The sequence below is a fragment of the Colossoma macropomum genome, unplaced genomic scaffold, assembly GCF_904425465.1.
Source record: "Colossoma macropomum unplaced genomic scaffold, Colossoma_macropomum, whole genome shotgun sequence".
Lineage (NCBI taxonomy): Eukaryota > Metazoa > Chordata > Actinopteri > Characiformes > Serrasalmidae > Colossoma > Colossoma macropomum.
This window is the reverse complement of record NW_023494789.1, coordinates 49,338,913-49,361,137: the sequence shown is the minus strand read 5'-3', so window position 1 is coordinate 49,361,137 and position 22,225 is coordinate 49,338,913. Positions and strand designations below refer to the sequence as shown.

Genomic DNA, 22,225 nt, shown 5'->3' with positions numbered 1-22,225 from the left:
ATTTTCCATTTACAGTCCAGTTTACTTATTTTTCCTTCCTTCCTTTCTTTAGTTATACTCTGTAAATTAGTTCAGTAAATAATTTTAATCTAGCACAGCATCAGCAACAATATTTTCTATAAAATCATTTTATATTAGGCCTAGTCATTATTCTTTTTTTCTCTCAGTTGTTTGTAATGTTTGTCTAAAGTTTATTTTCCAAAATAAAAGTCTCTGTGCATTTAAAATCTGTTTGAGAAGAAAAAAATAGTTAGAGCTTGTATGCAGGACAGTAATCTGGGTGGTCTGAGGGTGGACAAGCAGTGGCAACCAGTCAGTGGGGTGCCGACCTTATTAAGCTAGTGATTCTGATATGATTAGTATTTGCTGCAATAAGAAGTAACCACTAGTTACACAAACAGTGAAACTGTGCTTTACTGAATGCCCAGGTGCATGAAATGTTTGCTCACCGAACACGGCCCGAGTTCAGAGCTCCAGTGATCCAACATTGTTAATCATGTGTGCGCTGGAAAATCTGCTGAAGTGGAATAATTCAGCATCTTTAGATGATACTGGACAGGATAACAGTTCGATATTCTAAGTCTAGAACAGAGGTCTTCAACCTCTTCCAGCTCATAGACTCCACCTGAATAGAGAGAAGTCGACTGAAAGATGCTGAAGTGATGCATGTTAGACTCGAGGCTTTTCAGAATATTTGAATGAAGAGTGAAAGGAGTTGAAAAAGCTTTCTGAGGAAAACAGAAAAATCATGAGGTAAGCTTTAAAACATGCACCGCTGCTCTTTCTGAATGGGCTTTTTGGCGATGACAGGTGTTGCCAGTCCTCATGGTTTTCAACAGACGCTAGTTTAACGGTTTTTAACTGAACTGCACTTTCGTATAAGGCGTTCACTGCAGAAACACGTCCTGCAGACTTCCAGCAGGCACAGGAATCAAGTCAGATTGTGTCTCAGCTGAGTTTGTTTCATTTGACAGCGTGTCAGAAATGTGACAAAAGCAGCGTTTAAAAACACCAAACGTGCAACTTTCCTCACTTCCCTCCAGCTTTACTTTTTCTTTTGAAAATTCTGGATAATCCAATCATTGAGATGTGAGAAGAATGGTTTGATGTGAATTGTTTCATTGAAGAGACTCAGATTTCTTTACAGTGGTGGTGATGGGAACCAGGGGTCACCATGACTACAACACAAATATAGACATTTTATTTATTATCCAAAACCACCAGAGAACCTACACGAGTCTTCTGAGTTTTATATGTATGATGATGAAACAGTGGTAGATCTGTTTTAGTTTTAGAAAGTTTTTGTAGCTGGTACTTTACAGCAACTTATCTGTTGTAAATATATATTATATTATAAATATATATTAAAAAAATAAGTTTGCAAAACTATCAAAAAATGGTATCTCAGACATCAGGCAACATATGAGTAACCACTGCAGTTAGTAACTTTCCCAGAGGGAACTTTTAGAGGCATTACATGCTTCAGACATCACTGCTATGAACAATTCTGACTCTAAAAGTTTCTCTAGAACAGAGCATTTTCACATCAAACCACTCTGAAATACTTTAAAAGCTGTTCTTAATTAAAATAATGTTATATTACTCAAATGATTAGTTTCCAAATGATTAGATTGGACTGGGGATAAAAAAAACACCCTTGAAGTACCAGATGAGAGCCTTGAACCCTGATTGAAGACCTCTGCTTTAGAAGATTGCTAATTAGAATATGCAAATCATTTAATTATGTTTTTATGACCACAAAACTTTGTAAAATCTCTGCAGAACACTGAAGCTACACCAAACTGCATACAAAACTGGCGCATACATACTCAAGTAGCATATTTAAAAAAACAGAACAAACGAAAAAACGAAAGCACTGAGCAACATGAAAAGGTGTAAACATATAAAGACAGTGTACGACAGAAAATGTTGTTCCCTGGCTTTTTGAGTCCAACAGTACCACCAGTCTAGTACCAACAGCAGTGGAGACACAGCATCAGAGATAAAAATACCAAAAAAACAATAAAAATAAAATAAAATAAAATAAATGCACAGCAAGAACCTTATAAGTTAGGCAAAAATATCATGCAGGGCAGCATGGAGTGGTTCCGTGAACTTTCACATGTACCTTCATCGGTAACTGACAGTGTCCTCCTAAACAGAATGAGATCAGCCAGCTCAGAAGTTTTGCTGGCGACGCTTCTTGGCCTCAATGGCATCAAGAATGGGCTGGCGTTTGGCCTGGTAGCGCTGGCGGATCTCCTCAATCTCCTGCTCCATCTGAGGGTCCAGAGAGGCCAAACGCCTCCTCAGCTCCTCCACACCCCAGGAACGTATCTGCAAAGATGAATGGATGGATGGGAGGATTGGGGAAGTACAATACTGCACAAAAATTTAGAAAGTGAAAAATACTTAATGCTAAAGTGAGCGCGAGGTAAACCACTGCAGTAATAAATAAATCCAAAGGCCAAATGCATGCAGAGACATGAAACGCAGACCTCAGACATTTTCAGCACAAAGACCTTCCTTGTGAATCCCAGAAGACTTCTTAGTGGCCTTTACGAGCATTCTGCCACTATTTACTGCAGCAATCAATGAGATAAAAATAACGAGCGTCTCCATTCCGAGACGAGAGTCATCTCATCGGCTAGACCGGGCCCAAGATTAAACTGTCATGCTCGAAGGACTAAGGGGGCAAGCAGTGCTGTGGAGATGCTTCTTCTCAGAGGGCTCGAGTTCAAAGGAGTCAAACGTCTCAACAGACTTCTCAACTACACTGTAACCTCTCAAACAGTAAGACATGACATTTAACACAATATATTGTACCAATGTGATCAGTGAACAGTCCTGAACGTAAGATACTTCTTTTTGAAGGAGAGGTCCGTGCTTAGTCATTGAGAACCAGGGTTTCGTGCTATGTTGCACACTTTGGAGCCGAGATACAGCGTCCCATCTCGAAGATGTTTTACTAACACGGCGATCCCCCCCACTCTCTACAACCAGACCAAAACCGAAGTTATGGAATCACTGAAGAGAACTAGTAGGATTGCTGTAACATGCTGCGTACACGTCCACTGCCACTGAATCTTATGTCACCGTAACTGCGTGTTTTATCACAGATGAGTGGCAGCAGCGTCTCGTGTGCGCCAAACAAGAGCAGTGAATGAGAGCTTTCCAGTTCACTTGCCACATCACTTCTGTTTGATTTATTAATAGGATATATTGGACGTAAATTCATTATAGATCATTACAAATACTTTGCTTTAAAAGTCATCACACAGTGAGGAAAAAGAAATCCTGTATAGAAAAAAAAGATGCATCAAGATTTATTGATAATACTATCATAATCGCATCGCAGCCCTCGTAATCGTAATGAAAACGAATCGTCAGGTGCCTAGAGATTCCCACCCCTAGTGTATTCCTCCGGATTATCATTACAAACAAAGAGAACATTTATTTGTAGAGGGTTACAAATGCAGTAAAAATGAATAAAATGCAGACATTTTAACACCCAAACACTGCTTTACTATAAACATCATTAAAAATAATTTTAAAATATCAGTAAAATCTGTCCGACGCTTACAAATATATTACATACCTTTTTAAAGCAAATATCTGCCGATACCATTCTGCATCCCTATGTATAAGATTATGATAATGATATTACCTATTAATCTAGCAGGAACTAGTCTTCAGACCAAACCAGGACCAAATGAGCCATCACTCCTCATTGGTCTAAGAGGTTGCAGTCTGCACACATCTGAACATGACAGTTCTTTTTCTAGACACTCTAAATCCAGCTGTCAGCTCGGGAATGTTGACGTTTGCCTAAGTTTGTTTGGACAGTGTGGACGGGCCTTAAAGACGACAGGGGGATAAAATCAGGACATTTTCTGCTCCAGAAACTGCGGTACCACCTTCTGTGCTTCCCTCCTCGTGGTAAAGTGTGAGGAGCCAAAAAAGGACTTCACAGCTGCACGGTGTGGCATGAGCACATTAAGTGCTGACAACCCAGCATGCCTACAGGAAGCGTGACGTCATTATTGACGATGACAGACTGCCATAAGCAAGCAGGCCTAAGTGTATAATAGACGTGAGCTGGCATGTCTGGAGCTCTGTTGACAGACACGTTATGTAAGACAGTGTGCAGCGACTTCCTAACAGGAGGGACAGTTTGTTGTCTTACAGGCTTGTGTCTTTTTGAATGAAGCTTAGATGCTGCTGCTGATGACTGGATCCTAAATGCATCCCTTTTTGGTGATTAAATATTTGTTTACATATAAATTATCCAAATGAAACAAGCTGGCTATTGGCCACTGGCATCAATGCATCCAGACAGACGATCTGCCCGTTTTAAGAAAAATCTATAATAGCATTAGAACAAAAGCTGTAGATGTTACCAGCTCAATACTGCCAATATTTTCTTGGCCCGCCAACCAGACTCGTATTCATTCAAAATAAGATTTAATAAGGCTGCAGTGAATTAGTGGTCATCTGATGTAGTGGCTATAAGTGAATCCAAGCGCTTGGCAAAAAGACATTCACTGGGATAATAAAAGCCAATTCCAAAAAAGCTGGAACGATAGGTAAAATGAGGCTCGCCACTACGTCAAAAATGCATCAGCAAAGAATTCAACAGTTTAAAAATTTCTTTCACAAACTGTTGTCAATAAACTACATCAAAACGTTGATGCGTTCACAACAGGGGTGGGCAATATGGCAAAAATATTATGTTACAATACTTCGAGCCATTTTTATGATACACCACATGCATAACAACATTTAACTTTTATGAGATTTAAAAAATTGGAACAAAACAGAACATGTGCTGCAATAATAATAATAACAATAATAATAATAATAGTAATAATAATAATAATAAATAAACATCCTATAATTTTATTGTCTTTTACAAAATGCACTGCACTACATCCAATTAAATGTGTTCTTTAAGTAGTGACGATATCCAAGATATGCTCAGAAAAGCGTATTGACATAATTTATCACAATAATGATAAAATACTGCCTACACCTAATCCACAAATGCATGTCAAGGCTGTACTGTGCACAGTGTAAGTCAGATGTCAACAACATCCAGAAATGCTGACAACTTCTCTGGGCTCAAGCTCATCTGAAATGGACTGATGCACAAAATAATTAGCCACAATTTGCATCCCTAAACACAATATTTCAGTTATATATATTTCTACTTGAGTACAAAAGTATGTTTTCTATTAAATAGAGCTAAATATTTATGTCTGCAGCTCGTTTTGTCCACTTACAGAACTTATAGAAATATACTAGTTCAATACCACTTTGATGCGGTATCCGGAAGAGGGTGTGTTTAGGGCATTTTCACACTTGAACTTTTTTCCTGGCCCGTTTGTCCAGAGAAATTGGCGAGTTTAGTCAAGTCTGAAAGCTGTTTTAGTTAATTTTGGTTTTAGTTCATTTTGTTGTGCTAGTCCCTGTTTCGGGTTTTGTGATGCAGGGCATGGAGATGGACGAGGTTCACTGAGATAACTGCAAAAATTGCATTTGTGCCGTTTTTCACAGTAAAAATCTTGCAGCTTCTTTCATAAGAAAATGCTACAGATCCGATAACCGCTACCCATCACTGAGTGTCAGTAGAAACAGGAACCAAACGAACATGGCAATAATAGTTATGAGCTTATGGTAAATTAAAATTCATCCGTTGTCTAAAACAGTAGAGATGAACTTAGCTACCATTCTCCAAAACTGTGTGCTCAAAGGCGACACAAGGAATTGTGCATTTGATTCAGAAGAAATTCTTCTGTGTGAAAACAAATCTGCAATGACAAGCCCAGAATCAGTCCTGGGTGCAGTCTCAAGTATTCAGGACAAGTGTGAAAACGCTCTTCGTGTTGCCTTGTATACTCTGTTTTTTTTAGTTGTATGCTTGGGAAATGTGAGACACTGATTGGAAAGCACATGAACATACACACCAGTACATAAAACCACAAATATGAACCATTGTATAGCGGTTTGCTGTAGCTTAGACCACTCAAAAGACTGAGGTTTAACTCTAAAACTCTTCATGCATTCGCCTACCTCTGTAACCTGATTCAGCTGTAAGCCACTATAGATAAGAGCATCTGCCAAATGCACAAATGTAAAAGGAAGCTTCGAGACAGGCTGGTAAGCTTATATTGCATGGTGTTCAGTTATGAAATGAACAAAACAGCTTCCATTTCTGGAAAGTCTAATGGCCTCGACTTTTTCCTTTGTTGGAGCAGCACTGGGCAGAACAAACTTTCCAGTGCCAGACATCAGATCACGTACATTAACTAGAAGAAAATAAAGTTTATGAGTGTATCAGCTGCAGGCTGCCATCCTGGAAAATGGTCAGGTAACTGCATACAGGAAACACTATGCTACAGTATTAGGTCTTCAGGTCTAGCAAAGAAATTCTTTTCTCCAGGACAAGTAGACTTGTAGACACAGACATAAGCCATGTTTACTTGCAGCCTAATAATCCGTTAATAATCCGACAAATAGCTAAATCGGAATAAATTATGTTAAGTCTGATTGAGGCCATTCGGAATACTACTTCAATATGATTGAACGAGGTGGGTAATCCTGTAAATAATCCGTTAAATAGAAGAATAATATGCTCTGATCTTTAAAAGACGGCGGTGGGACGGACGTCCAGCTTATGTGTCTCAGAACACGACGTCTTCCTCTCGGCCTTCTTTAATAAGGACATGTGAAGGACGTTTTTCTGAGTTTGACATATTTTTAAAGCAATAAAAAACACAAGCACGCCAACTGGAACCTCATTTCACTCTGACTGGACTCACATGGTGTTCACTGTCATGGTAACGTTTACTCTGAGTGGTACTCCACGTATGCGCGTAATTTTGGATCAGATTACTTGTAGTGAGCATGTAAACAAAGATTTTCCATCAGATTGTTGAATAGAGTGAGCATAAACACCTCAGTCTTAACCTGTAGTCGGAATGTATTCAATCAGATTGGCAAAAATCTTTGCATGTAAACACAGCCATAGAGAAGAAAGCATATACACTACTTGCACTATAATATATCCATATATAAACACACAGGCACACAAAAAGTGAAATCAAGTCAAGCCAAGCCAAGAAAATCCTTGAAGCAGTTTCCAGGGTAGACGGGAGAACGGTTTAAAAAAACGCTGTCACTAATAGTTAGTCATGGACTGTGGACTTGCTCCCTACACTTGAAATGCGGAAGAAAAAAAAATAAATAAAACTCACCACTTAGGTGGATACAAGCCTCCTGCCCAAGACTATGTCTCTGCTATGCACTCATGTATAATGAAAGTACTCACTCCAGCTATTGGCCGAAGCCCCATTCCCATGACAGGAGGGATTTTCCAAGGATGCTACCCAGATATGAACACAATTGAGAATAAGCTCAAGAACGGACTGAATACTTATGTTTACAAGCAAACAATAGCCTCGATTACACTCTTAGTTATGCACCAAATGTTCATCCACATGGGTTTTCCATGATTTTAAAATATCTGGATTCCTTTTTCTCCAAATCTATTTCAAATAGTCCAGCCAATATCGAACTGGACTGCATGTCGCATGTTTTAATCTGTCTAAGCTTGGCTTGTCTAAGACCTTAGTCAGACCGTGACAACTGAACTCAGGTGTTTACATGATCATGCCTAACACAGCAGTTACTCTGGTCGAGCATGCCAACGCACAACAATGGATCCCAGGCATTTTCTAAGCAGGACCAGTGTCTGTGTTTACATGCAAAGATTTTTGCCAATCTGATTGAATACATTCTGATTATAGATTCAGACTGAGGTGTTTATGCTCACTCTGCTTAACAATCTGATGGAAAATCTTCGTTTACATGCTCACTACAAGTAATCCGATTCAAAATGATGTGCATGTGTGGAGAACCACTTAGAGTAAATGTTACCATGACAGCGAACATCACATGAGTCCAGTCAGAGTGAGATGAGCAGCAGTGAGCAGTGCTTGTGTTTTTAATTGCTTTAAAAATGTCAGACTCAGGAAAACGTCCTTCACATCTCGTTATTAAAGAAGGCCGAGAGGAAGACGTCGTGTTCTGAGACACATAAGCTGGATGTCCGTCTCACCGCCGTCTTTTAAAGATCAGAGCACAAACTTCGTCTCCTCTGCAGACCAGTTTCTGCTCCGCCATGCTGAACGGTATAAACTTTCATTATGACGCGACGAACATGATCAGAACGGACTTAAACTTTCTGATAGGGAATGTAATCAGATACAGGCTGTTTACACAGATATTATTCTTCTATTTAATGGATTTTTTACAGGATTACCCACCTCGTTCAATCACATAGAAATTGTATTCCGAATGGCCTCAATCGGACTAGACTATTTAGATTGAGGTGTAAACATGGACATATTCTATTCCGATTAAGCTATTAGTCGGATTATTAACGGATTATTAGGCTGCATGTAAACATGGCTACTGTGTTAAATGTGAAGAATGTGGCACATCGAAAAAATTGAGCAGCTCTGTATGTTGTACAAATGAAAGTTATAAAACAAATATCTTAATGATAACTACTATTTTGACTTTATGATTATTAAAACAAACCTTTAAATACATAAATATTGACTTCATGTTAAGGCTGGGGAATATTACATTGTTTATTTACTGTTATTGTGATAAATTACCTCACAATACATGCTTTCCTGAGCATATTATGGACGTTGTTAGTACTTAAACACTTCCCACCTACATGCTTGATTACAAATAGAGCATATTAGGTCAGGTTTGGTCATCAACGTTTTGAAGTATTGTGATCATACATGTTTGCCATACTGCTCACTTGTACTTCATTTTATATGGATTTTGCAGGGACCATCCTTGTCACACCCATATGCATCAACTGAATAGAGGGAACGTGTTCATGTCCATCACTGCTCTAGACCAACATATCGGCAGTCTACCTTATGAGTCTTAGACTAATATCAGTGCCCAACACAAGACCAGTCACTACAACCGAGTGCAACTACAGAAATTCTTCACATCTCATGGACTACAGCAATCTATTCATTATCTAAGCTAAGCAACGTCTTTCACTGTTCAGTGTTCTGATCTCTTGCATTAGATTCCAAGCTGCACTGGCTGCTTTTATAAGACTGATGTTGAAATTTTCATTTCAAAGCTCTCTTCTTGAACCAGACATGCTTTTGTGGTGTCGTTATATGACAAGACAAATCAAGTCTGGTTATAAATAGCACAAATACTGCTCCTAGGTCAGCAATGCACTACAGAATTTAGGGAGATGCATTTTGCTTTGCAGTCTCAGACAAGTGGTCTTGATCAAAAGGCCTGGAAAATGGAAAACTACCATCATATACTACTAATTCATTCTGAACATGTCTAGCATGTGTATTCTATTACTCAAAACAAGACAAGAAAAAAGACATCTAATCTCTAATTGAATCTCTAAAAAAATCTCTAATTGATCTCTGGTAATTGATTTGAGACATGTTGCCATAGAAACATCTTGCCCGTTGTCTGGATTTGATGGCTATGACAATAAAATACCATTTTTTTTTTTACTATTATAGAATCCGCTTTAACTTGAGAGTATTATCATCTGCATTAGATCAGAAGCTTATAGCATGCACAGCCCTTCCAATACATAGATTTTGGCTTCCAACCTTGTCTTCAGCAAGTGAAATGCATGCTCAGTGTGTTTCACTGTATGTCCAAATGTTTTTGGGCACCTGCTCATCCAGCATTTCTTCTGAAAATGAAGGGTATTAATAATGAGTTTGTCCTCCTTTGCTGCAGTAACAGCCTCTACTCTTCTGGGAAGGCTTTAACACTAGATGATGGAACATTGCTGTGAGGATCTGAGTGCATTCAGCCACAAGAGCATTAGTGAGGTCAGGTACTGATGCTGGACGATCAGTCCTGGATCACAAGTCATCCCAAAGGTATTGGATGGAGCTCCATCACTCCAGACAAACCAGTTCCACTGTTCCACAGGCCAATGCTGGGGGCTTTACAGCCCTCTAGCCCACACTAGGCTAATGTGCGGCTGCTCCAGAGTGTCCCATTCTATTGGTCAATGCTTTTCCATGGAGATTATACAAGCTGTGCGCACCTCTATCGGCAAAAGATGCACCTTGCATCCTTTAGCAGCTGAATTCACTCATTAGAAGGGTGCTGGATACTTCTGGATACAGTGCATGTTTCAGGTCATCAAGGTGAAGTGTGGTCCACCGAGATTAGATATGAGCAGATGCTTCTGCACACTTCAATTTATCCTGCTGCATCCTTTGTGCTGCTGATGCTGCTCCATGTTTCTCTTCATACTTTTGTTTTCCACTGCACTGCTACTGTTTAATCGTCTGCGCATGAGACTTTATGACAGAACTGTACAGCCTTTTTCCTAAACTGTAACTTGGCCTTTCTGTTCTTGAGGCTTACTGAGGCCTGTGTCTGGTCTCGGCCCACTATGTAACCACGGCAACATGTCCTTGTGATGGTACAAACTTACTGACCATGGGTTAAAAAAGTCTCCAACGTTTCCAAAAACGTTGGCGCAAATCCCGGCAAAACCGTATCGTGGCAATCTTAGCATTATATTCCCACAGGACAAATAAATGACCTTCGAAAAATGGAACTTTTAACAAAAATGATTTCACAGAAACACGGAGTGCATACTTGGGATGCTGCTGAGTGGGAGTGGGAAACCAGAGAATGTGGGCGGAGCCATCTGCTGATTGTTTTAACCAAAATAAATCACCGCAAAATAAGGAGAACCCGTATTAAAACCCTCCTCATCTGAACTTCATCCAGATCGCATTATCTTCCAGAGTGACATGGTACAGATACAGTAAAGACAGTTTGAGGGAAAGAGTAATGCTTCTCAGCTCAAGGTATGCTATCATTCAAAATCGCAGGAAGTCCAGCAGGTCCCAGGGAGAAAATAACCTAGAAAGTACCTCATCGAGCACTTAATTAGGGACACCTTCTTGTTTCTGCACTCACTGTCCATTTTATCAGCTCTACTGACTGTATAGGTGCACTTTGTTCTACAGTTACAGACTGTAGTCCATCTGTTTCTCTGCATACTTTGTTACCCTGTTCTTCAATGGTCAGGTCCCCCACAGAGCAGGTATTATTTGGGTGGTGGATCATTCTCAGCACTGCAGTGATGGTGTGTTAGTGTGTGTTGCACTGGTGTGAGTGGATCAGACACAGCAGTGCTGCTGGAGTTTTTAAACCCTTAGCTGTTTTTACTAGCTGTTTAAGGCAGCACTCCCACACGTACAGCAAAGACGTGATTTTTGTAATACTCATAATTTAAAAAGAAAAATTATTTTTATCTGGTAACAGGTGCTAAAGTGTCTAGCTTCTCAGCAATGTCAGCCACAGTAGTCTGAGGGGTGGAAGAACTGTAATATATCTGGATGCTCGCTGTGTAAAAGACGGACCTAAGCAGCGTTAACTGTGGTGTGATTCTTTCAAACAATGTCCTCCTTTTCAGTTTAAACACAACTAAACCAGTGCTTTTTGTGTTGTTTGATCTCTGTAGTTCACTTCAATAACATCAATTCGGCCGTGCTGCGCGAGTGACAGAGCGCTACTTCATGTTAGCCAGCTGCTAAAAACAGCTAACCTGAGAAGCTAGCGTTCTCCCACTCTCCCATGCCACACATACAGCATCTTCAGCTTACTTTTGTTTAGATCAGTGGTCTAACTTTCATGAACCCACTTCTTTCTGTCACTTTTGCTGCTTGAGAATGGACTAACACTAAAATATGACTGTGACAGCTCTGTAGTTGTGTGGAGCAGACGTGATTTAACGCTGCTAAAGCTTATCAGGATGTTAGGGCAGAAGCTAGTTCGCTCTAGGATCACCAGCCCTAGTCCTGACCATTAAAGAACAGGGTAAAAGGGGGCTAACAAAGCATGCAGAGAAACAGACGGACTACAGTCTGTAACTGTAGAACTACAAAGTGCACCTATATAGTAAGTGGAGCTGATAAAATGGACAATGAGCGTAGAAACAAGGGCCAGATGAGTTTACAATACAATACAATTTGTATCACCTCTTCCCAGGTTTACCAGTGGACTGCATACTATGAAAAACCCTCTGGGCATCTTCTGGTAAACCCTCTGTTAACAATGAAAATCAGTGGAGTTTTTTACCTTGTCAGTTCATGTTCCTGCTCATATTAAGTATGAATAATCATACCACAATGTTTAAAAGACAAAATTCTAGTTTTTCCCCATAACATTCCATAAAATTTTGATTTTTGCCCAGCCTACAAAATTTCAGATTTTTGAGTATATCGCCATGCACCAGTGGGCAGAGAAAAATAAAATTGGCCAATAATGTCATGTCCTCCCCCTCCCAATGAGAACCTTTTAAAGGTTTAAATCTACACATAATGTAAAGGTTCTATACCAAACTAAAGGTTCTTCCTAAAACCTTTAAATTGTGAGGAGGCTCTTTAAATTTTGAAAAGGTTCTTCACAATCACACATCTCATATACAAAAATGGTTCTTTAAAAGAGCTTTAAACTGAAAAGTTTTTTAGGGAAGCAAAATTGGTTTCTTTAACATCACTGTGTGAAGAGCCCTTTATTTTTGAGAATGTATCATGGAGAGAAAATGCTCAGCCAGCTTCGAGCCCCTTCCAAATGTCATGTGAGATAAGGAAATATGTCACAGTCTGGCAGGAGAATAAGTTAGGATTTCTGAATCTCACTGACTTTAATTTTTTGCCCCATTTTTTTCATTTGCATTCATACCACCATCTACACATTGCAACACACTCCAAAGACATGAACTGCCAGGTTCTTGCCTACATATACAGAACATAATGAATAATGAATAAGCTTACAGGCTTAGTCAACAAACTCTCAGTAAACAACACTTACCACCTCCATGTCAGCTTCTGCAGGCAGTTTGCGATTGTCATTGTCGCTGTTTTTGTTGGCCTCCTTCTCTTTCTGTTCGAAATACTCAAGGAACGACGGCTTAGCTGGCTGCACCGTTTCCTCACGGTCTAGAAGTAAACAGAACAAACACAAATGCTGCTTTGATCTGCTTCACATATACTGGCAAAAATATCATAAAGCAATAGTTGTGGATATTTACTTCAGCCATAGCTCTGCACAGCTTTGTTGACAATTGCTAAAGAAGGAGAGAAACTGCAGGAAGAGCTGAAGGGTTTAGTTTTCTTTACGTAAATCGGTGGCCAATGTATTATTGGTCGATAAATGGAAAAGAGCAATTAATATTAACGCAGGGCTTCAGACAAAAAATTAGCTTAGGGAGCCACTAAAAGAAAAAAAAAAATCAGGGGCAATAGCTTTTTTAAAAAATATGCCAAAAAAAAACAAACAAACAAACAAAAAAAAACATACATTCAAACATCTTATCTTCGACACATCCAGTCTGATTTTTTCATTAACAAGATTTAGGAGGTGAATTTGGTGAAGGGTAGGTCTTCACATGCTATCATGGAGGCTGTGTTGAACTAAAATTGAAGCTCTTTGAATTCTCGGCTGTTTTTTTCGCACTCACGAGACCAGAGGTGGGTAATCCAGGTCCAAAAAGTAAAAACCTACCCCATGATTTTGTTCCAACTGCCTGAACACCTTTGCTGCTGGTTTGAGCAAATTAGAGAAGTCAAGCAGTTGGAACAAAATCCTGGTGAGGGTTTTTACTTTTCGGACCTGGATTACACGAGACACTGCGCAGACAAAGTAAATTTCCTTCGGATCGCTCTTTGCGATAATGAAATCTCGTGCATTTTTATGCCGTCGACTTTCGCCGTGTTTTTTCCACAATCTCTTTTTAGAAGTTATTTGTTCCTTTTAAATCCATTTTCCAACTACATCTTTGCTTGCTTTTGAACAGAGTTCGCAATATAGTCTGCTTATATGTTATCATACCTGAGCCACACAAATTTCTGAAGCCAAGAAGTTCAGAAATGTCTTTCTGTGGTTGTACTTTCACATTAAGTGCTTGAAGTGGACGGCTGTTCAAGTACATCTTCATGTGTGTCTTTTACTAGACTGAGGTTGAGCAGATGACCTCTTAACGTCTGACAGAGACGTAGATCGTGTGAAAAAACCTTTACATTTTCTTTACATTTTCTACATGCTGACGTTCACTGCAGCTTGGCTCATCTGCTTCGTTTGTCACGTTTTGCCACTCAGCTTGAAATCCCAGGAGAATGCAGTCATTTTTTTGATGGGCGAACGCGTCCATGTGATGCTACAGCCTCTCAGTTATGTTTTAAGTCAAAGAAATAAAAGAAAATACATAACAACAAAAAAGGTAATAAATACAGTACAATAGTAATAAATAGTTACCCATTAAAAAACTATTACTCGCGAATTAATAATTGCAGTCGCAATTGCGACCCTTTCAGTCGCAGTCTCGAGCCTTGTAACGGCCTCATATTGAAATTATTTCTTCTGTTTTTAGCTCACGCATGCGTACGTAGTCCAAGTGGTGAGGATTTCATTTCTTCTAGACCAGAGGTCACTAGAAGGCCGACTGACACTGTCCTATGTGGACCTGGACCTGTAACTGATAAACTAGGGAGAATTATTTAATTTCGGCGGTGTGGTCCTGTTTTAATCAGCCTAACTTTCCTAGCCTTTACGGTAGCTTTAGCGGCCCGGGAGACTCACAGACCAATCGCATGCGTTGTAAATATCACACGTGACGCTACTCAGCCAATCAGATCTGTGCATTACGATGAGCACTGAGACTCGGGTGAGTGTCGCACACACAGGGGAGGGACGAGGCGAGACACAGCAGTCGGAGAAGAAAGTGAGTCAGAGGGAAGTTATTTCACATGACGTTCTCTAAAAACAGAAAACTGACATAAATGATGTTGAAATGTTACTGAATTGTACTTTATTTGATTTGATATTCAGTTGTTGACTGTATAAGATGTTGATATACCTACTAGGCTACTTCAGTTTACAGTATATGACACTGAATCATAACGCAGGTTAGACATTATGATGTTCTGGACCTTTGCTTGAGGAAGTTTTCTCTAACTGGACCTTACCTTAATTTTAATTAAAGACCCCTATTCAAGACTCCACGATGGCCTCTGCTGGGAGCTTTTCTGAGCAGCCATTAGCTATATGGGTATGACACGATTATTTTTTTTAGCCTTGAATCAGGTTACTCATTGAGTAATGACGATCTTAAACACTGGGCCTCATTCTCCAGTATCTTCCTAAGTTTTTTCTTAAATTTATTCTTGAGAAACATCCCATGAAAAAGTCTACGTCAGATTCATGACGTGTTCTTAAAGCGCAGAACTGTTCTCACCTTTGTGCTCTTGAGTGTGTGTAGATTCTGTTTTTACCTAAGAACGAATCCCACATAAGAAAACACAGGTGAATCAGAGTCTTCGTGAAAACTGCGTAAGTGGGTTTTAAGAATGGTTCTTATGGTTAGTAGTTGTTAGTAATTGTAGTCAGTTAATTCCATTTCCTTGTGATTTATTTTTAAGAGTTGTTGGATATATTCACATATGGTTGTGAATACTGTGAATGCTGTAGATAAGAGGGTTAAATAAAGTAAATGCATACATAAAGTAATGTAAAACATTAAAATAATATTTACATTGAAATAACTGAAATTATCATTTATGATATCTGCATCAGCCACAATCAGGTATGAATTACTGGCTACTGTATCAGATCCAGACAACCCTTATTGGTGCATCTCTAATTTACATGTGTTTTAAAAACACATTACAAACAGCAAGATCTACATTTGGGCTTCCAAATTCATCAATTATTTGTATAAATGCCCCCAAACAGGATAAACTATGCCCTACTGCTATTTTTGTACAATGTCCTTGTGTGTATTTCTGACCATGTGATGACGCAACAGACCTCCAAGCCACCCACTGAGTGAAAAATCTCAGCTTATCATTTATTTAGGCTGTTCAATTATTCAATCATTTCCTTATTGTCTTCCTTTGCGCTTCTGCTCTGGCATATGGAACATGCCTACATAAGTAGAGCGCATGCTGACATCACAACCATTTCATATACACAAACACACAAGAGGCAAAATAATCCAACAGAAACGAGTAGAGCTGCCCTTATACCCAACATGACCAAGAATATGAAGTTATCAAGTCTGTCCTTGCGCTTTGACATTACTGCAGCTAAAAGCTTGTCAACAAAAGCTGAACATTACCTTGAAAACACTGACACGCTCAGTTTAACTTCCTTTGCACATCGTGCATACAGGGAGCTGTGCACCTGAACTCCACCGTCACTACTTAAAGAGCAAAAAGGAAGAGTACTGAGAATTAATTCCTAAGTCCTGCTGCTCTAGTGAAAATTCACTTGAGTGCTAGTAAAAGAATCGAAAATGACTGAAATTACTCCGGAAAAAAAGTTGATTACTGTTATACAGGGTGATTCAAAATGATTCATCCGATTTCAAAGCACCATATTTTTACATCCGTGAGGCGCCAATCACAATCCAAATGGAAGAGGGGGTCATGGAGTTTCTGACTGTCAGTGGAAGATGGCTCCCTTCAGTCTGAGAGGAGATGAGACCCCTGAGCAGAAAGCGTTCTGCGTTCTCCACTTCAATAAGAGTGAATCCGTCATAACTGTGCAGCGTGATTTTCGTCGGCAGTGAAGCTCCAACAGCCCAGCGTGTTCCTTGTTGGTTCTACAACACTGGATGATCTCCGAAATCGCACTGAAAGAGCCGTGAGTGCAGCGACACCCGACATGCTCAATCCAGTATGGGATGAATTTGACTATGGTGTTGATGTTGTCTGTACAGCTGGAGGAGGTTCATATTGAACACTTGTAAAATTACATAATAAACTTTATGCTCATTTAAGCCATTTGCAGTTTACTGCATTGATCTGTAACGATTTACAAGTGAAATAAATCATTTTAAAATTGGATGAATCTTTCTGAATCACCCTGTATATAGTTTTTTAAACCCTGGCGATTTTTACCTCCTAAAATTCTGATGTTTCAAGACAAATGTTTTCGTGGCATCAACCCCTATTCAAAAAGACAAATGCAGAACTTGCCTAGAGCAAGCCAGGGGAGGCGTTTAGAGCACCCTAAACTCTGCAGCAGAACACTGAATGTCAACAAGTGCTAGTCACCAAGAGTTCTGCATAAAAGTATAATGATACGCTTTACAACATTCTGCAGCAGCGCGAGGCGGATCTCTTTCCCCACATGCTGTCGTATTTGTTAACTGATGAAGTTGTGCAGCAGCCTTTCACACACGGGACGGCTTCCCTCACAAAAACATGAACGTTACATCATGATTACATTAGTTATTAAAAAGAAAACAAGACAAAACACAAAACTGTAGTAATAGTAGAATTTTGGCTACTTCACACTGAGCTTTAGCCATTTTATTATTTTAACAAGAGACAATTTACAGGCACTAAATGCGCAATTAATAAACCTATTAAAAACGACCATATCATACCAAGAACTACCAAACGGCCCAAAATCTACCAAACTGTATCAAAAATTATCAGACAGTACTGAGAACTACCAAACTGTACCAAAACCCACCAAATCATACTGAGAACTACCAAATCGTACCAAGAACTACTAAACCATACTGAGAACTACCAAACCATACTAAACCGTACAGAGAACTACCAAACTGTACTGAGAACTATCAAACCATACCAAAAACTACCAAACCGTACCAAAACCTACCAAATCATACTGAGAACTACCAAACTATATCAAGAAATACCAAACTGTACTGAGAACTACCAAATCACACAGAGAACTGCCAAATAGCACCAGAACCTACCAAACTACCAAACCGTACCAAAAACTACCAAACCATAAATTCACAACTTATTAGTGTATAATTACTAGAATTTGAGTCCTACAGGTCCTAGATAGGTTTATTAATCAGGTTTACTGCTAAGTTTGAGTTACTTAAAAGCTAATAAGACTTACTAATACTTCAAAAGTGGTTCCACATTTTAAAGTGCAGTTTTAGCCACTGAACTCTTGTATGTAACATACTGACATATTAGTGAAGTATTTTTGCAGCAACCAATATTTGTGATGCAAAGTGACAAAAAACTTGTTTAGCATTTTAGCCTCAATTGACACATGTGAATCATTTCAATCTCATAAGATCAAGAAAAAGACAATCATGACTTTACAGCATTCACCTAGATTTCTTTTTAGCCCATCATCCAATCAATCATCATTCAGTACAATTAGCCAATGATCTCTTACTTGACTGCAGCTAGTTATAAATTTGTAGGTAAATAACAAAACCTTACAAACACTAAGATTTTTAAAGTACATCATTTTAAAGAAAGTGGATGTGCATGCGGCTCATGCTTGCAAATATCTCCAAGGTTCCCATTCATGTAAACTTTGCAGCTGACCTGGCTGATATTTCCACAATATGTAATATTTATGACAGAGTAAACAACTACAGACAGTGAGGCTATAATCTGCTTAAAAACTCAGGAGGAGAGGGAGGATTGGAGGTGACAGCAGCTCTCCCGGAATATCAGCCTCTGAAGCACCGACAGTCTGCTTGTCACCTGTTAAACCTACAGGCTTTAGCAGATGCTAATAAGGCTGAAACCCAGAACACCCACTGGAGGCTTTCTGCTTTCTCCAAGTGTCAAGGTACGTGGAACAAAAGCCAGAAGATCTGCCACAGCAGCAGAGGTGGTGGATGTTGAGTGCCTTGTGCAATTCAAAAACCCAAATAAATAAGATGGAATTCACCACATCTGGTTGTACATCTGGATAAAACAACAGCGGAGCAAGGAAATCATCTGCATTGTACACACAGCATTTAAAATTAATATTATAATTATTACTGTGCTGTGCAAAGGTCAGAGACAATCCGTCATTTCTTTAATTCCCAGTCAAAAGAGCATCAAATACAAGTTATTCATTTTTCAGGAGATATTTCTAAGGAGATTAGACATAAGATACTCCAACTGCATAAGAAAGGAGAAAGTCAAAGGAAAATAAAGGGGATAAAACAGGAGTTTCCAAAACTGGAGCTCAAAAGCTACAGAGAAAATGTGACTCCTAACAACCACCTGGAAGACCTGGTAGACCCCAAAACTGCCCCCATCAGATAAACAGCACTTAAAGCTTTCATCTCTGAGAGAGAGGAGAAAATCAAGCTGCTTCAGATCTGAAAACATCCACAGGTGTTTCTGTCCATCCTTCCACTGTGAGAAGACGACTCAGCGCTGTGGGTCTGAAAGGATGTGTAGCTGATCAAGAAGTTCAAGACACAAAAGAACAACTTTTGCAGTACAACATGGGAACTGGACATCTGAGACATGAAGTAAGGTTTTATGGATGAATCTCAATTTACAACTGGCATTACTTGCTCTGTGAGAAGCAGAAAATGCAAAACCAGGTGAACTTTGGAGGTGTGGGAATATCCCTGAAGACATCTTTAAAAAACTGTAATTGAGGCTCCCAAAAAGGATGGAAGCTGTAATAAAGGTAAAGAGTGGAAACACTAAATACTGAGGAATCTGATATTATAAGTACTTTCTCTCTCAGTTAAATAGGAGTGCCTTATTAGTTGTCCTGCAGGCTTGCAGGTAGTGCTGGGCGATATGGCCTCAAATCAATATCACGATTAAATGTTTTACCTAGATTACGATTAATGAATGAATTTGTTTTTGTTTTTTTTTGTTTTCTTGTCCTCATAGTTCACTGACAAGGTTTGTACTATAAATATGCTCTGCATATCTTAATGCAAATCATCACAACAGCCAGATCGGAATTCACGCAGCTTTTACGTCAATCCAACTCGACATTTGTTGTAATTTCGCGCTGCTGAGACTCAAACATTTGGGGTGATATTTCTGTACAAAAATTAGAAGAGACTTTTCCAAAACCCTCCGTGTTTGAAGAGATTTCGAAAGAAATGTCCGAACGCGGCCGCAGGAGAACGAGGCTGCAGTGTCAAAGAACAGTTAAAAGTCTGAAAGCAAAGTTTAAAGAATCTGAGGACGCGAACCAAAGAAGTGACCGCGCCCTTTTTACGGCTCAGACACATTCCGGGTGATGAGCCCAGCTGTCAGTCAGAGAAGCTTTATGATGGCTCCTGTGATGCTGGTGAAGATGAAGCTGATCCTCCGGGAGCGACTGGTGTTCATTGGCAGTCGTGATTGTTTACGTCTGGATGAGCCGCGTGAAACTTTATTCTTTTGTGCATGTGGGTCAATTCAGGAGCTGATCTGTTCAGACTAATGTCGCATACAGATCACATTTAAAAGATATTGTGAACAGCCAAACAAAAAAAATCAGATTTGGTGAGAAAATCAGGTTTGGGCCACTTTTACCTGTTGTGTGAACATAGCCTTAGCTTCCACGTCACAGACTGGACGTGGCGGAGTCACGTGACAGCACGCGGGGGACAGTATATGAACACACAGAGTGGGGAAAGGATTAGCAGAATTTAAAAAAAATCAAAATAACCAACATGGGCAAGATTACATCGGTTAGAGGTTCCGATTGTCAGTTTCAATTACTTTTCGATCAATCGCCCACCCCTACTTGCAGGGATATACTCTAGCAATTGTGAAAATCAACGTACACTAAAACAGATAAAACAAGCAGAACATATTGTACTCAGTCTCATGTCTCAAATACCTTTATCCCTCTTTAGTAGTTATGTTTGTTCAGGTTATTTTAGTTAAGGATATAGCCTGTAAGTAACCAGCAGTATTTTCAGGTTTTCAGGAAGCAGCTAAAGGTAATTACTGAAACACATTTTCAATAAACAGCTTATTTACTGGAGTAATTTAGTCATTATCAATTCTTTTCCTGCTACTCAAGTAAATTATCACTAGAGTACTGACCTCATAATCGCGCTGCCACTATATTGGATGGCAACTTTAAGTTCGTTCAGCAGTGCTGTGGCTGTGTGTAATGAGATAATAAAGCCATAAGCGATCCAACAAAGGCAGTAAAACACATTTTTAAACCTTTTTAAATTATGAAAGCACATAAAGTCTTTTTGAGTGTACTGACTTGATTTCATTTGATTTGTGGTTGTAGTGATGACAACGAAATGGCTGAGATTTCCTGCTGCTTTATTGTTTTCACGTTCCGATCTGCACACTAGCTTCCTAAATGGTATGCGCATATACTATTAGAAGTGCACGCATTAGAGTAGTAAGTGAAGTACAGAAGTGTGTGGTTTGGGATGCAGCGTTAGATCAGCCAGTGAGACGCAATCAGCAGCTCCAGAGGCTGATTATATCTTCTCTGTGATCAACTGCTTAGTAACAGTTGAACATCTCCAAGCAAAAGTTTGAGATACAGGGTGATTTAAAAAGATTCATCCGATTTCAAAATGATTTATTTCACTTGTAAATCGTTACAGAACAACGCAGTGAACTGTAAATGGTTTAAATGTTTGAGTTTATTATGTAATTTTACAGGTGCTCATTATGAACCTCCTCCAGCTGTACAGACAACATCAACACCATAGTCAAATTCATCCCACACTGGATTGAGCATGTCGGGTGTCGCTGCACTCACGGCTCTTTCAGTGCGATTTCGGAGATCATGCAGTGTTGTGGAACCCACGACGGACGCTCTGAGCTGTTGGAGCTTCACTGCCAATCAAAATCACGTTGCACAGTTATGACGGATTCACTCTTATTGAAATGGAGAACGCAGAACGCTTTCTGCTCAGGGGTCTCATCTCCTCTCAGACTGAAGGGAGCCATCTTCCGGTGCCAGTCAGAAACTCTATGACTCCCTCTTTCAGTTGGTATGTGATTGGTTCCTCGGCGCCTCACGGATGTAAAAATACGGCGCTTTGAAATCAGATGAATCTTTTTGAATCACCCTGTATTTGTTGATTAAGGATCATCTGAGGTAAATTGAAGTTAGCTTCGTATTCGCCATCTTTCGAAATCTGTTCTACGTTTAAGGCATCTCAGTGTTACTGCAGCGCTTACGGCGGAATGGACAATCCAAATGAGAAGCTGGTGAGTAAGAAGGAGACTTGAGCTTAATATTTATGCATGAGCTTATTATTTAAGAGCTTTGACAGCTCTGGTAGCCACTCATGAATGAATTCTCAGTTCTCTTCCTGAAGACAGTGGAATTAAGGTGAATGACTGGCCGAACAACAAAGGAAGAAAGATGAAAATTCCACCTTAACATGACTCTGTGGCTTTTT

General features: G+C 39.5%; 1 protein-coding gene across 1 annotated transcript in view; it reads right to left on the bottom strand.

Annotated features, from left to right (window-relative positions):
* Window positions 1-233: 233 nt before the first annotated feature.
* LOC118808687 (serine/threonine-protein kinase 4-like) overlaps window positions 234-22,225 on the bottom strand; it is a 45,771-nt gene continuing 23,779 nt past the window's right edge. Inside the window, exons 10-11 of the mRNA XM_036571560.1 lie at window positions 12,919-13,046; window positions 234-2,337 (exon numbers count right to left, since the gene is read on the bottom strand). Of these exons, the coding sequence (XP_036427453.1) occupies window positions 2,179-2,337; window positions 12,919-13,046 (287 nt within the window). The 3' untranslated portion in view covers window positions 234-2,178. The remainder of the gene's footprint in view (window positions 2,338-12,918; window positions 13,047-22,225) is intronic.